At 39.3% G+C, this 16,381-nt stretch overlaps 1 protein-coding gene across 1 annotated transcript; it reads left to right on the top strand.

The window, feature by feature from the left end:
• Positions 1 to 2,990: 2,990 nt before the first annotated feature.
• On the top strand, positions 2,991 to 4,948 carry LOC112341887. Its single transcript, XM_024662835.1, has 8 exons — positions 2,991 to 3,112; positions 3,247 to 3,382; positions 3,427 to 3,456; positions 3,536 to 3,659; positions 3,712 to 3,828; positions 3,897 to 3,992; positions 4,047 to 4,148; positions 4,200 to 4,948. The coding sequence occupies exons 1-8, from the start codon at positions 2,991 to 2,993 to the stop codon at positions 4,712 to 4,714; spliced, it is 1,242 nt and encodes a 413-aa protein (XP_024518603.1). The 3' UTR covers positions 4,715 to 4,948.
• Positions 4,949 to 16,381: the final 11,433 nt, after the last annotated feature.

Here is a 16,381-nt window from a genome sequence, read left to right as displayed (position 1 = left end):
TGATCACTATCCCCTTAGCTTCAACCTCCATCTGAAGAAGGTTATTATCCCCTATTGCCCCAGGAAAGATCAAAAAGCTCCTCGAGCGCCATGTCCTGCAATCAAAGTATATAGTGCCCTCATAGACTCTCATCAGAACATAAAAAAACTCGTACTCAAGGTAGTCCCCTCTTAGGGGCTCTGGCTTAAGAATACCAAGCTGCAAAGAACATATAGCAACAGTGTTGGACTTTTATACCTGATTCCTGCTGGAGTTCCCTGCATATATACGTACCCTTTTAAACATTCTTGGATCTCCAGTGATGAAGCAGCCTTAAGCTTCACACCTGTCAAACAAAAGTTGCAACATATGCTTCACCATGTCTCTGTTCCCCTCCGATAGGATCCTATTTACCACGACTTGCAATTTTGCATGCAGGAACAGTATTCTAAAAGTACCCTTATCTGAGGCTCGATGGATGCAAACCTGGAGTCTTTGACAGAGAGACTTAATACCTGAATTGCAGAAGCCATAGGCTCTAGTGTGATTTTGATGTCCATCCACCCTGACATGTATTTCCCAGCAATTGGGAGAACTGTTCCTCCAAGAAGAGGTAGTCATGATAGTGCCTACCCAATTACACATGCCCCTGAAGATCACGCAATAACCTCCTGCACAAGCATTTGAGTAACAAATAAAGAGGCAACATTTTCCCATTTGCTATCCCAAGCCCTTTCCTAACGTGATCATGAGACATGACACTTTATCTGGATATCACTTGGTAGGGCTCACCATAAAGTACAGACGATGTTAAACAAGTTTGCATGAAAATACTGCCGCCAATCAGCCGAGTTCGCCAATCGCCCCCAGTCGGAGGAGTTCTTCCGGATCTTCAGCTTCGACTGGAGCGACCTGGCCTTCCGCTCACCGGGGAAGCTCATGCTGCGCCACGAACCTCTTCAGCAACGCCATGCTCGCCACCAGTGCCCCCTACCGCCGATCGCAGCTCCAGGTCACCATGGAGGGCATCCTCGATTGATCACGGCGCAGCGAGCCCGTGAACTTGCGGACCCTCTTCGCCAGATACAGCTGTGCCTTACGCTCTTCAGCGAGGAGTGTTCCGAGGTGGTGGAGACGATCAACAACATGGCCTGGCAGGCGATCAACCTCAACATCGGCGAGATCATCCCGTCCCTCGACTGGATGGATCTCCACGGCGTCCACGCCAAGATGAGGGGCAAGATCATGCCCCGGATGAAGGCGCTGGTCGACGATCAAGTCCGGGAGCACCGGGAGCGTAAGAAGGCGGGGCGATGGGTTTGTCTGCGCGACTTTGTGGACGGTCTCATCTCCCTGGACGACAGTGACAAGCTCTCGGACCAAGAGATCATTGTGTGTAAGTGATCATCATCCTTCTGGATCCTCTTCTCTGCGATGTGACGATCCATCGAACTTTCTTCTAGGATATGGTGGGTGCCGGATTCAAAACCTCCATGGAGTCGATCGAGTGGTACATGTCCGAAGTGATCAGCAAACCCGAGGTCATGCGCAACGCCCAAGAAGAACGGGAGGGGTGGAAGAATCAGACCTCCCAAATCTCCCATTCATCCAGGCGATCCTCAAGGAGGCTCTCCGCCTCTACCCGGCGTTGCCGCTGGGGCCCCTCCCCCCGTGGAGCTCGGCGATGGCCATGGCACCATAATCCCCGCGAATGCAAACTCCTCGTCAACCCAAGCCCCCACGAATTCCAGCCCGAGCGATTCCTATCTCGCCCGGGGGGCAGTACTTCCAGATCATCCCATTCTCCGCCGGGAGGAGGATGTGCGCCGGCTATGGCCTTGCCATGCGCTCCCTCTTCTTCCTCCTTGCTACACGGATTCAGCTGGAGCGAGATCTCGGACAATCCCATCGCTCGATCGGAACCACTCAATTGCTTGCGCGTGCTACTGCAGCAGCATCGAGGCGAGGGTGCGATCGCGAATCATCCGGTGCTTTGCGAAGATCAGCTCCTCGGTTCCTCCATTCTCAGCGGCGAAATTCCCTGGTAAGAAATTCTCGAAATATTTTGAGCTTGTAGCTACCCCGCATTGCTCCTTCAGCACCCGAGCCCGGTGGCTATGGCGAGATATCCTACTGGGACAAGCGCTACGCGGAGCAACCCGATGCTTTGGTTCTCGGATTACTCCAGATTCGAGACGATTGTCCGTAAGCACATCCCCAAATCTTCCCGGGTTTTGATGGCTGGGTGTGGCAATTTAGGTACCAAGATCTCAATGAGCGATGCCATAGAAAAGAATACTAATTCCAGTGATGTAACACAGCAATGTCTAACGATATGGTGGAAGATGGCTACCAGGAAATCGTCAACACGGATCTATCTTCGGTGGTGATTGACAACTTCAAAGCTAGATATGCTCACGTTCCTCAGCTCTCTTGTATCCTTGGGCTTGATGATGTTACTTCTTTGCAGCAGCCATATCTTCCTTGACGAAACTTAAGATGTGGCAATAGATTCACGGGACATGAGTGCGTTTCAAGACTGTTCCTTTGATGCGGTCATTGACAAAGGTAACAAAGTTATAGTTTACTCTCCAGAGTCTCCTCTTACATTTTTTTTTCTTTGTTTTTCAGGCATGGCCAACGCCATGCTAGTACGTCTTTGTGCCACCAAAAATATCCTTGTCTAATGCAATTTGCGTTCCTTCTTTCAGTTTGGAGTCGATCCGGCCGAAGGCGTTCTACAAATGCTAAGAGAGACTTACAGGTTTTGTGTGTACTACTACTGATTGAGTTCATGCTCTCTCGCAGGATTCTGCTGGTAGGAAGAAAGAAAACTTCTATAGTTCCTGATCTATAACCATTCTCACTGCAGATCACATACAGCCACCCTGAAATATGAATGCCGGCGTTGCTGGAACCAGGATTGAAATGGTCCATCCTTGTATACACCTTGGGTATGTTTTAAGCTCACTCTGTGTGTATTTTCTTCTCTGGCACTGAGAAAGCCGTAATGGAAACTATTGAGGGAGTAACTCCAGATTCACTACCCATTGACGACTGGTCTCTTGGCTTGGAAGATTTTGGGGGTGACAAAGGTATGACCTTTGTCTACGTATTCTCAAAGCCTAATAAGTAATATATTTAATTAACCTTACTGCTAAATGTATTTATCTAACCACATTTTAATCTAAGATACATCAATTACCGTTTCCCTCAAGGGTTACTTAAATCATTTTCTTAACTAGGTTAAGATTTGGTGTTTCTAGCGAGCGCTCTCTCTTTCTTTCCAAGATGTTGTTTGAGCTATTACAGATAGCGGAAATCGTGCTTGCCTTCAACTTTGTATGCAGTGAATGGAATGTCAAGGACGAGCTCCCGAGCGACTTAGATGCTCTAATTGAGGTGAGTTTTGGGGCTTCTTCTCAATCTCTCATTCCTGCTTGTAGGCTCAGGAAACCGAAGCTGCACAGGAAAAGGTATGGCTAGCGTTTCTCCTTTTCCTCTCTCATTTTCCCCTTTCTTTTTCCTTTTCTGTTGATGCTCTCCTTGGTACAGCACGATTCATCCCTCGAACAGCTTTGCAGCGTCGAACCGCCCAAGCGGCAGCAAATCCTACACTCTGACGATGAAAAGGTGGTGGAGCTACAGGAGTTCGCCCGGAAGCCCGAGCTGGGTCAAGGTTTCCAAGGTCTTGTCGCTTGTTTTCCGCTAACGCTTTTTCTTGTAAGCAGGGTTGTTATACCCGGAGTTCGATGATCATAACACAGTGCTTGGAAACAAGAGGAAGGCACCGCCGGCGGTCTGTGATCATCCGCCTCTCGATCACGGCAAACTTACTCTCCCTAACAGTAAGCTTATTTCGTGATTTCTGTGTGGTCGGCTCACTAAACTGGGGAGTTTGATGATCGTGGTGCAGTAGAGCTGCTTGGAAATAAGAGGAAGGCACCGGCGGCGGTGGATCATGACTGTGATCATCCGCCTCTTGATCGTCGCAAACTTACTCTCCCTGACAGTAAGATTGTTTGTGATTTCTATGGGATCGGCCAACTCTTTTCCTTGTAAACAGGGCTATTCTACTCGGAGATTGATGGTCGTGGTAGGAAGGCACCGGTGGATCATTGCTGTGATCAGCCGCCTCTCGATCACCGCAAACTTACTCTCCCTGAGAGTAAGTTTTTTCGTGATTTCTGTGGAATCGGCTAACTCTTTTCCTTGACAGGGCTATTCTACCCGCTGCCTGGAAACAAGAGGAAGGCACCGGCGGGGGCGGATCATTACTGTGACCATCCGCCTCTCAAACGCCGCAAACTTGTTGAGACGGTGGCGGACTCTCCTCTCAGCGAGAACTGGATGATAATGATGGAAGTGATCAAGCGTCATCCACCTGAGACGCTGCGGGTCTTCAACTTCGCCAACATCTATCATGGCGTGAGCCTGGCGCTGGCTCACTACGACTGCCTGGCGGATCCTGTGCCGGAAGGGGCTACTCGGCCGGGCCGAGGAGCCCATCGACAGCATGCCTTTCGAGCCAGGCGTGGACGACGCTCCTGGCGGCGTGCCAGACTCAATCGACTCTCTGTGACAAGGCAAAGGTGGAAGGCTCTGGCGACGGAGCCTCACAACGCCGAGATCTACTTCGTGGAATCGGGTCTCCGGACTTACATGCAGGACAGGCTCAACGTCTCGGACAAGCTCAACTCCGTTGGATCCACGAGATCGTGGCGGCTTACGTGACCAGGCTAAACATCGAGCTGACCATCGAGTGGGGGTGCAGAAGTACCACAGGCCGTGCTGCTGACGCATGCTGCCAGTCAAGAACCTCAAGTCTGCCACCACAATATTAACGTGAGGTTGACTTCCAGGACATGCCTATTACTCATATACTAGGAACTCTCGACTGACAGTTGAAACTATACTAGGATATTCTCTATTTACTATTTAACAAAAATGTATTAATTCGCATATTTAATGAATTATTTCATAAATTTAAATTTATATAAATATAATAATTCTATTGGGGTACTTATATAAATATATTAATTGGGGTACTTATATACATCTATATGGTATAGTATTAGTATTATAATTAATATATCACTTAGGCAGGGATATATATATATATATATATATATATATATATATATATATATATATATATATATATATATATATATATATATATATATATATATATATATATATATATATATATATATATATATATATATATATATATATATATATATATATATATATATATATTACAGAACTTACATCATCCTCCCCTCTGGAAGATGAACTACCACAAGAATCTAAAGTTCCTACAAAATTATCAATATAATTGCTAACAACTATAACTGAAATAAAATCCAAAGCCATGGCAAAAGCATTAATCAACTATAGAATCTTGATAAACTAATTTTAAATTTATATGCAACTACCAAATGCTCAAACCAACTTCAAAATCATAATTTTGAACCGAAACAAAGGACTTTAAGAGCAATTACAGTCAATAAAGCACAATTATAGCAAATAATATATTTTGTCTTTAAGTTTACTTATTGATAATCTTTTAAAACCACCATTAACTCTAATTCACAACCATAAACAGAATTTATTTTTACATCTTCCCTTTGCTGAACATTTAAGACTTGTATTAATTCAGACTTATGACCATTGTCTTCATTTAATACCACACATAGGAAATTAGACTCACTCCATTTATTTTCTACATCTTTGAATTTTGAAGCATCGGTTTCATTCACATTTGTTGCACTTATCCTCACTCCACCATTTATGTTTAACCTTATTTTACTATTGCATGTATTCAACTTCATTACATTGGGGTTGAATGATCCATTTAGACTCATTGTACTTATCTCAATTCATATTATTTATCTTCATTCTATTATTATATCCATTTATCTTCACTCCATTATCAAGGATAAATTCCTATCTATCCCCTTTACCCTTTCTTGCAAAATTTTTTTTTTTAAAGCATTAGGCCAAAAAGAAGACAACAAAAGAATTTAAGAAAGAAACATCCAAAGACAAATTACAATGCCCCTCATTTCTATCAATGTGAGTGTTTGGTATATAAGAATAAATATATTAATTGCAGGAATAGATGGACAAAAAATGGATAGTATACTCAAAATCCCCTTTAACACTCAAAAGTCAAAAAGTAAGGTTTAAAGGTGTTAAAAGTTCAACCATTAAAGCTGATGTAAAAAGCATCCACAGACCCATTTATTGCTTGGAGCCAGAAATTTTCAAATCATTGCCATAACCTCAATAAGTAACTCAGTCTTCCCTACTCTAGAAAGGCCTTCTATTACCACTAAGAGATCCCAATGGTTACAAATTTTGAAAATATAGAACTCTAGCAATCTGCTGTGCCAAGCCAGAATAGGATCAGGAGACACCATAAGTTGGTCAAACCTAAGAATCATGTCATAAATCCACTTTTGCTTCAGATTCAACGGCCTACACATACAAAGTAAACTTAATTATTTTGCAACCGCTCTTTTGAATTGTTGAACTGTTAAAATACATCCTGAACAACTCACCATCATGGTTGTTCTAAAATGTCAAGAAGCAAATAGTCCAATGTATAATGCAATTCCTAGAAAGGATTAAATAAACTCCTGGAAGGAAAACTAAGTGTGCTTGCTTGTCTTTTATTTCATCTAGAAACTGCCTAGCCAAGATCTTACACTCTCATGGCATGAGCTGATGATTGGTCACTGCTGCTGGACATATCCCATATTGCTCGCTGTCACCCTTTTCCCATCCGGTGACCAGTGCCTGTTACAAAGTCCTGGCACAATCTGTGGAGCATGCTGATATCTTCGCCGCCCAGTGCCTAGAGCCATGCCTCATCCATCCACAAAGTAGTTTGAGAATTTTTTAGTTTCTTACAAGAATTAACAGGTGAATGCTGAAAACCGTCTATTTCTTTTGTTCCCTTGCTGATGATAAACTACAAAAGCTGATTTGAGTTTCAGAAGCGTGCGTACATGGAGGGCACCCCCTCCTGCTCCAATTTTTCTAGCATCCGCCGGGTCATAATTGCAGAGCACACTGAGCGGTAAAGTTTGTAGATCAGCCGACAAACTATCAGCCATCCGAAAGCCGAGCCCACGCATCCTGTGGCAGCCGCCACCACGCACAGCACTCCAGCCGCCACCCCGGCCCAAGTATCCGTCTCCGACGAGCCCAGCTCCCAACTCTCCCACGCCGCAAAAGCCTTTACCATCGCCACCGGCACCAAGATCCAGGTGAGCCCATCGGACAGCGTGAGCGCCTTGGAGGAAACGACGCCCAAAATCCATGCCAACAAAGCGAGAAACTGTACCGGTTGTAACCAGTCCAAGACTTGAAAGAGCGTGAACTTCCGATTCTTCTGGAGTTTGTACGCGGCGCCCGTGAAGCAGCGCACCTTCAAACCTTCTGCCACTAACCGGTGCCGCTGGAGGGAATGGGCTCAACGCCTTGACAACCAAGCTCTTGGCCAGAGTCGCCGCCGGGAGGAGCTCCGCAATGTCAACTCCTATTCCCCAGCGCCGACACTCGCAGGCAATCACGAGCAAGCACGCGACGCAATTCGCAAGGCAGAGCTGGGCATAGAGCAGCAGCACCTTGAGAACACCGAGATCACGTCCATAGCGACCAGCAGCAAGGGGCAGCACTGGGAGGAGCAGCGACACGCCAAACATGACGAACTTCGTTACTTTGTCTTCGGGCATGGGCACCTCCTCGCTCATTGGCAACCTCACCCTCACCTGACTAGCAGCCACCAAGCATATCACTCCCAGGTCTGTGAGAGTTCCTGGGCTGGATGCGAACACCTCGCGCACCCATGCCCAGCCAGCTGCCGGCGTCTTGGACATACCATAGAGCGGGATGCTGCCGAGAGCTATCCAAAGCAGGGAGATCGCCGCTAGGACGGTGAACCTGTGAGGCAAGCCCCAGTACCTCGGGGGCCTGCGCGAAAACGGGTGCGAGAGGATCCACAAAGCCATTGCACAAGCTTTGAGCCCTCTTCCTTTTGAAGATTCGTGATAAAGGGTATATCTCTGGAAAACAAAGTGAGCAGCAAACCCTGCAAGCAAATGCTTAAAATCTTCCTATTGTAATTCATGTCTCGTTCTCTTATTAAAAGGAACATCACAACTTACAGTATAGAAAAGAGTTCCATGTTTCTGGCGGATCTCCAAATTTCAGCATCGACCGTGCTTGAGGAAGCTTCTGAAATTCCCCCCACGTCGAGAATTCCAGGCTCTTCGGCGCGATCCAGTGCCCGAGCGGCGGAAGGCATCACCATCAGCATCAACTGGGGGTCGCGGCGAAGCTGATGCTCCCCAGCGCGACCATCTCCTTGTAGCGCCGTGGATCCAAGTGAGCAAACAAACAAGAGCCCAAAATTTGTCAAACAAAGATTTCGCCCGCGAACTAAAATCTCTCCAAATCGGCCAAAACGCTTGTCTTGTCGATGCTCCTCTAGTCCTCTCCAGCATCACCACTTGCGACTCGCCACTGCTCGCGTTCTACGCAGGGACTACTCGGGATTGTCTTCTTCATTGGTACCACTCGCGAGCTTGGTCCTTCTCCAGCACTTCTTCACTGCCCCAGCCATTTCGACCACCATCTTCGCCGCCGGTGTTCCAGCCTCTGCCACCTGTTCCAGCCTCCAGCACACCAGCATTGTCGCTGCCTGTCTTCCAGCCGCAACGACCATCCTCGCTGCCGGTGTTCCAGCCTCCGCCACCATTGTCGCCAGTGTTCCAGCCATTTCACCGCCAGCGTTCCATCCTCCGCCACCATAGCCTCCAGTGTTCCAGCCTCCACCATCACCAGCGTTCCAGCCACCGTTATTGTCATCAGTTTCCTGGGGAACTCCACCACCTCGCGGAGGTTGCACTGCTATACCGTCCAACGAAGCTATTATTTGTGCTTCCACTGCAGAAAGAGAACACAAAAGCAGCTAGACAGAATCTGATGGATTTGCCTATGAGATCTCCTCCATTCAACTGTCCAGTATGGCATGATGGCATTTTCGTGGCTGCAGCACAGATCATATCTAGCTTGAAGAAAAACTTGAGGAAACAAGGAGAGAGCTCCTTTCAAGCTTCGTCTGGCCTTCGTGCTCACTGGATGGGACGTCGTTCACAACCTCATAGACTCTCTCAAGGGGAGTTGCCTTTCCAGTATCGTTCCTTGCCTTTGCCTTCTCCTTTGAGGCAGTGGCATCCCTGACCAGAGTCATAGAATCATAAAAGGGAGAAACAAAAGAGAGAAATCTTGTCTATATATTTTAAGTAGATCAAGTGATTACAGAACACAAGAACTCCTACTAGCTCATGAAAAAGCATAGCATGCATATTGTCATTGCTAAAGAAAGGTGTTGAAGAAAAAAGTTATGAGAGAAAATAAATGTTGGAAAAATAATGAGAATTCAGAAGTGAAAGATGTGCCAAGACAGTGATTTCTGATTTCTGAGATTAAATGAAAAATTAATTAATGAAAAAATTATTATAATTTAAAAAATAAAACTAAAAACTTGCATATTTCTTCTTTGTTTCATTTTTTATTTCTGAATCACTTATCCAATAGCATGTTCAATTTTTTTAACTTGTGTTAAATTTTCATAGCTTGACTTTTTAAGCAGATAATATATATTTTTTGTTTTCTATTTTTGATTTATTTATTATTGAAATATAACACATTTGATTCTTTAAATTTTTTTTTACTTCTTTAGGATTATTCTCTGGAACAGGGGAGTACTCCATATATATGTATGTATAAATGTTTTCTGACTTTTTACAAATAAATAAAATTATATTTTATCGTTATATAATCCATTTTATACATTATAAATAATTGGGAATGGAAGGGTGTTTACTACAATACTCAGTAAGCAGTACCATAAATGGTGCAACTGCTTTTGTGGAATACAAGGCGCACATTCTAACATAATCTAGTGAAAATATATAGTTAAAGATTTTATTTATTTGTAGCTTGTTTAATATTTAGTTAAAATATTTATATTGAAAGCCTTTCAAAACTTAAAAGTACTAAAATTTATAAATGTTTATATATAAAAGTTTTTCTAATTTCTTTAAATATAAAGTTAATATAGTATAGACTTTGGATATGCTTTCAATTAAATAATAACTAAATTAAATACACAAGTAAAATATAATGAAATTATAAAAATCATATTCCTCCATTGATTCATAGATTTATGTCAAATTATTATTTATAAAAAAGATAAATTAAATAAAATTTTAAATAAAATTTAAAAAAAACTCACTAAATATCTAGAGTAAAAATGAAAAATATTAATTCACATTTTACTTAGATTTTAGCTGTTTATTATAATTTTAAAGTAAATATAGATTCTATATTATGGGTAAATAAAAATAAAAATTAAATTAAAATTAAAATTAAACATAATCTTTAGCCTTCATCTACTTCACAAGTTAATATATTAATTTCACAAGATAATATATAAGTTTTTGATATATTTAATTATATAAAATATTAATGTTAAAACATTATTTTTAATTTTTTTACTACAAGTTGTCAATCATAATTATTACAATAATAAATATAAATATCCAAATAAATATCATATCAAGAAGCTCAATTAAAGTGAAGAGATATGAATTTCTAATGAATATGGATAGCCACAAATAAAAAAGTTAAAACTATAAATAAAAGTTTGTTTTTATTTCTTAATTTATATTACTTCTATAAGTGCATGGAATATAGAAAGGGAATACAAAAAATATAAATATCAATTAGCCCAAAAACCCTAGTTTATATACAGGAGCCAGTGGTTCAAATTAAAATCAATCTGACAGCTATCAAAATCCCACTATGCTAATATTAGTATATGGCATTGTAGCCATACACTTGGCCTTCACATCATCCCCTCCTCTTGGAATAATAAAAGACCATTAGGGTTCTTTTGTAGATGGGCCGAGATATGAAAGAACGTCAGGACAAAGCATCGGCGGATTTGTAAGTGGTATTAGCTATTCTTGATCCCTTTCTATGAAGTATTTTAACCGTTATACATACACAATCTCTGGAAGATTGACCTGTTGGATGTCATACTGAACCTCATAAACTTATGGTCCAACTTGCCACAATACCCAATACAATCTTTTCCACTAAGCAAGGAGCCTTTTAGATAAATTACATACCGTAAGATGGGGAAAATGGACTAACACTAAGTCATCCACTTTGTACTCCGCAGGTGGATGATGATGGGGGTTGTAATAAGTCATCCACTTTGTACTTTGTAGGTGGATGATGATGGGAGTTATAGTGCCATTGTTGCCCCATTTGTATGCGGCTTAAGTGTTCGGTAAACTTTGCTCGGACAAATGAAAGAATGCTCGTCAAATATTAATCCCACAACTTAACATCAGCAGCTTATGGCAATCACGAAGGTAAAACCAGCTCCGTTTGTAATATTGGATCATGACGAAGTTCACCAATCGCCCTAAGTCAAAGGAGTTCTTCTGGATCTTTAGCTTTGGTTCAAGCGATTGGCCTTTCACTCACTGGGGCCTGAGTGGAAGCTCATGCACAAGATCTACACTAATTTTTGCCACAACCGCACTAATTTCTTCTCAAACTCTAGCAATCTACTGTGCTAAGCCGGAATCAAATAAGGAAACACCATAAGTTAGTCAAACCTAAGAATCATGTTGAAGATCCACTTTTGCTTCATATTCAACGGCCTACATACATAAAGTAAACTTAATTATTTTGCAACCTCTCTTTTGAATTGTTGAATTGTTAAAATATGTCCTGAACAACTCACCATCTTGGTTGTTCTAAAATGTTAAGAAGAAAATAGTCCAATGTATAGTGCAATTTCTAGAAAGGATTAAATAGACTCTTGAAAGGAAAACTAAGTGCACTTGCTTGTCTTTTATTTCATCTACGAACTACTTGGCAATGAATACTTTGGTAGATGGTGCTTTTCAATCCCCCTGACTTGGTTTTGAGCAGCTCTATAGTTCTACTATTGGATGAAAAGTTCGAGACCCGGAAAACTTATTCAACATCAAGCTCCTAGACTCCATTGGAAATCTGACCAACCTACTTATATTTTTGTCATCTTCATTTAATTTTTATTGTAATTGATTTTCTAATATTATATATGTCTTGTTATCTATATTTTCTAAATTTTGTGCTTGATGAAACCAGTTTTCATCTATATTTATTTATTTTTCTTATATAGTTTTGTTTCTTATCAGTTATTTTTATACTATTATAAATATAATTTTCTCTAGCTACTCCATATTTATAATCATTTTTTTGTTTAATCTTCAATTTAGTTGAATTTGTTTTTAGTATGTTCTATTGAATATTGGTTTAATATTAGTTGGGACATTTATAATTCATCCTTTTATGTGTTGCTGGTAATACCAGCAACACATAAAAGGAGGAATAATAAATTTCCCAACTAATGTGATAGTACTATTGAGGTTGTTTTGGTATTGTTTTATTTGCAAATAGAATATGTAGAGCAATCATTTTTTCTTCAATATCATTTAGTTGTTCTGTATATTGATCAATTTCATTCATTCTAACATTTTCTAGACTTTTTACTTTTCTTTATTTATCATGCATTGATTGAATATTTTTTATTACATTTAAACTAGAGTCTTTTACATATTTTACAAGGATGTAGTGGTATATTATGTATAGCTTCATAATAAGTTTGTAATGTTTTTATATTTTTTATTTCATCTTCATTTTCTTGTTGTTTTTTTTCTTTTATTGTTTTTTTTTCTTTGGTTCTCATATAATACTAGTATTTGCCAAGCCAATGCTAGGTAGTTGGAAAATCCTCTCAAACTTACTAACATATATTTGTGACAGAATTTGCACACATCTCACAATTTCCTTGTGAAATGATTCCTTCATTGTTAGCACCAGTCCATTGCTATCTATTGGGCCATAGGGAAAGTTAAAAAATAATAAAGTTTATTGTAGTTTGTTTTTATGTTTTAAGGTGTAGTAGGATAGGAGTTAGTTAATATAAAGCTTCTTTATATACAATATTGATGGTGAATGTTGATAAATTGAATGGAATCAAGTAGCCTTGTGTTTAAGTTGTGTCAACTCGAATTACAAATTGTTGTGGTGATGTGCATTTTGAGATTGCAACATAGAGCTGCCTATGGGTAACAACTGGCTGGGGTAAGTAGATGCCTACACGATCAAATGTTTGACCTTGGCATTTTGAAATTGTTAAGTAGTATCCAAGATGAAGAGGAAATTGTTTTTGAGACATATGAAATAGAACATCCGAATTAAAGGGTGTTAAGTTAACGTGTGGGATAAAAGTTTTAGTACCTTTAAATTCACCTGTAATTATTTCACAGTCCAAAACTTTATATGAAGTTCTTTTGACCATTAGTCGAGTTCTATTGCATAATCCAATTGTTAGAGACATATTTCTCAGAAGAATAACTATACAACATTCTTTTAGTATCAATTTGTGTGGTGGTAGTCTAGAGGGAATGATAGAGTTTAGAAATTCAATTGGGAAATCTTCAGGGTGTTCAACATTAACAGAGTCAATACTAATATAAATTTGAGGTGGACCTGGTAATTGAGAGATGATGTTGTTGTTAATTGGAAATGTATCATCATTAAGAGGTGTTAAAATGGCTCTATTTGCTGCAATTTGAACATTTGAAATATCTTTGATACATGGGAATACGAAATCAGTAATAGAAGTATTTCTAATTAGTTCTGAAGGAAGAAGGATAGAATCAAGTGGTAAAATAGGGTTTTGTGTGTAATTATTTGCATCACCGACTTTCAATAGCCATTCTGCCTAGTCTAGGAACTTGGGGCCAAGCCACATATCTGTTTGCAATTGAAACTTTTAAAATAGATTTTATAGACTATTCATTCTTACAGATGTGGAAATAATATGTGCTCGATGATTGTGTGGGACAACTGGTAATGTTTGACGAAATTCACCATTTGTAACAATAACAATGCCACTGAATGGAGAATTGTTTTGTTTCAAGTCTTGTAGGTAGCAATTGACAGTTGCAAAGGTAAGTGTTACTAATTTCATCCTAAATAAGCACTTGTATTGCTTTCATAAATCTACTAACACTATTATTAGGTGTTAAACCAGAAATGGATATATCATTAATTGGAATTAATAACTTAGGTTGTATGGGATGTTTGTCCATTATGTAGTAGTGTGCTTGCAATGTCTGTCCATGCCATACAAACCACTTTTTTATTGTAGAACTCAAAATATTTTACCATTATCTTTAATAAATATATTTTGCCAGTACCACCAGGGCCATTTGAAAATTGCATGTTTCTTGTAAACAATTATACCACTCGTTATCATCGTCAAAAAGACTCATAGCAATAGCAGCTTGTTGAAAGCTTTAGTAAGTTACATCATTAACAGTTTTAATATTGTCGAAGGATGTCACTCATTTTTTATGAAGAAGAATAATATGTAAGTGGTACAACTCGGTATTTAGAGGAGATATTAAATATAGTCGAGGAATAACCTTTTTCTTTTTTTGACATTGCCATACATTAGCAGATTTATTGAAAACATAATGTAAAGGTATTTCAACATAGATATATTGTCTTGCATTTAGATTATGAATATTGAGTTTGAACCATTTTGTTAGTATTGTCCCATTATGTGCTACTCTTTGCAAGGCATTGTGCTCCGAGCCTTCTGTAAAATACACATTTTGGAAGTCAGGAAGATGTATAGATAGACGTATTATAGGGTGTGAGTGTCCATGCATTTTAAATTTAAATATCCTCCAAATAGCTTCTGGTACTGAAATGTATTGGGTATTTATAAAATTCGTGATTTCATCCCAATTTAATACATTTTCAGATTGAGTAGCTGTTTGGATTTGAATGGTTGCACAATCATATCATTTATAAACATATTGAAAAAGATACTTAATACTTTTAATTGATGCACATATTTCTACATTTATATGGGCTTTGTATTTTTTACATAAATATTTATTATATGGGACAATCCATTTGTTATCAATTGGAGATCATTTTTAAGGAAGGTGTCACCATTTTTTAGCCTAAAATATTCTAGGTACCCATCCACACAATATGTAATTCTGTCATTGAAGTTTTTGGGATAGTTTTTGAAGCATTTTTTGTTTTCTATACATGAACTTTGAGGATTTAGTAATCCATATGGACATATGTGATGTGATTATTTTAAAGAGGTCGGGCTCTGATAAAGGGTCAAGTAATTGAGTAGATACATATTGGTCAATAGTGTCACGGTCTTTAATTTTACTTTCATTATCTAATATGCCTAGGAAATGACAATGTGGCAAACCTCTTTTTTGGAACTCAATGATATATATAAATGCAATACATCTTCCAAAGATATTATTTTGTGTAATATCATGGAGAAAATATTTTAGCTTCATGTTAAAAACCCTAGCAACTAAATTAGGTCAGTCTTCAAGTCCTTCATTAGGGTGCAGATTTTGTAATATCTCAAGCTATTTAGGATTGCAAGTGAAAGTTATGAAAATATCAAGTTTTGAGTATTTTGTTACAATTGCCATAGTATCTTGGTAATTTTGTTGCATAGCTCTTGGGCTTCTTATAAAAGTAGAAGGTAAAATAAAAATTTTTCTTGGTTGAGCATTTGCATCAGCAGCTTTGCCAACAATATAATCCATCAAACTTGTATAAAAATCAACTCTCATATTTTTTTGATTAGATCTATAGTATTGTAAATTGTTGCTTTCAATTTTAACATAGGCATCTACAATATATTGTTGGGTGAGTTTTCCAGCATGTAAAATTTGGTCATATATAACTGTAGAGGTTGATAATGTTGAATCTCTTTTGGACAAAAAATAAACATAATTGAAGGAGTGTTACATGTTTGTTAGAAAAAAGCTTGTCATGCTAGGCTCTATCTCCATATGGAAAAAGCAATGGATAAACCATAGGATCGCAATTAGCATTTAAAATAGATATATATTGTGGTTATGATGATTTTGGATGAATGCATATTTCACGGTCAAAAGGTGGCACACCATCTTCACTTTGGAAAACTGTTGCAATATCATTAGTCTGTGGAGTATTATATTGACGATGGTTTGTGCCTTCATTTTTAATGAGCATATAAACTCCACGTAAATTGCTACCAGAAATAATAGTTCTTGAAATATTTTCTCATTCCAATTCATACATCATTCTAAAAGCTTGTGCATATGGATTAATATGTTTGAGTATCATATCTATTTTCTTTTTCGAAATGATCAAGCAGATATGCAGCAGTTCCAGTCGAGCAATCCCTTCAGATTCATCATGGTTGTGCTGGAGGGTGAA

Source organism: Selaginella moellendorffii, unplaced genomic scaffold, assembly GCF_000143415.4.
Source record: "Selaginella moellendorffii unplaced genomic scaffold, v1.0 SELMOscaffold_93, whole genome shotgun sequence".
In the NCBI taxonomy this organism is placed as follows: Eukaryota; Viridiplantae; Streptophyta; class Lycopodiopsida; order Selaginellales; family Selaginellaceae; genus Selaginella; species Selaginella moellendorffii.
Note: the sequence above shows the minus strand (reverse complement) of the source record. Positions and strands in the feature narration are given on the sequence as shown.

Bases quoted from the DNA above. Each gene is read 5' to 3' on its own strand.
- LOC112341887 (XM_024662835.1), top strand. From the start codon at position 2,991: ATGGAAACTATTGAGGGAGTAACTCCAGATTCACTACCCATTGACGAC. The intron at 3,383-3,426 runs GTGAGTTTTGGG...TCCTGCTTGTAG, and splicing joins ACTTAGATGCTCTAATTGAG to GCTCAGGAAACCGAAGCTGC. The intron at 3,660-3,711 runs GTTTCCAAGGTC...TCTTGTAAGCAG, and splicing joins GAAGCCCGAGCTGGGTCAAG to GGTTGTTATACCCGGAGTTC.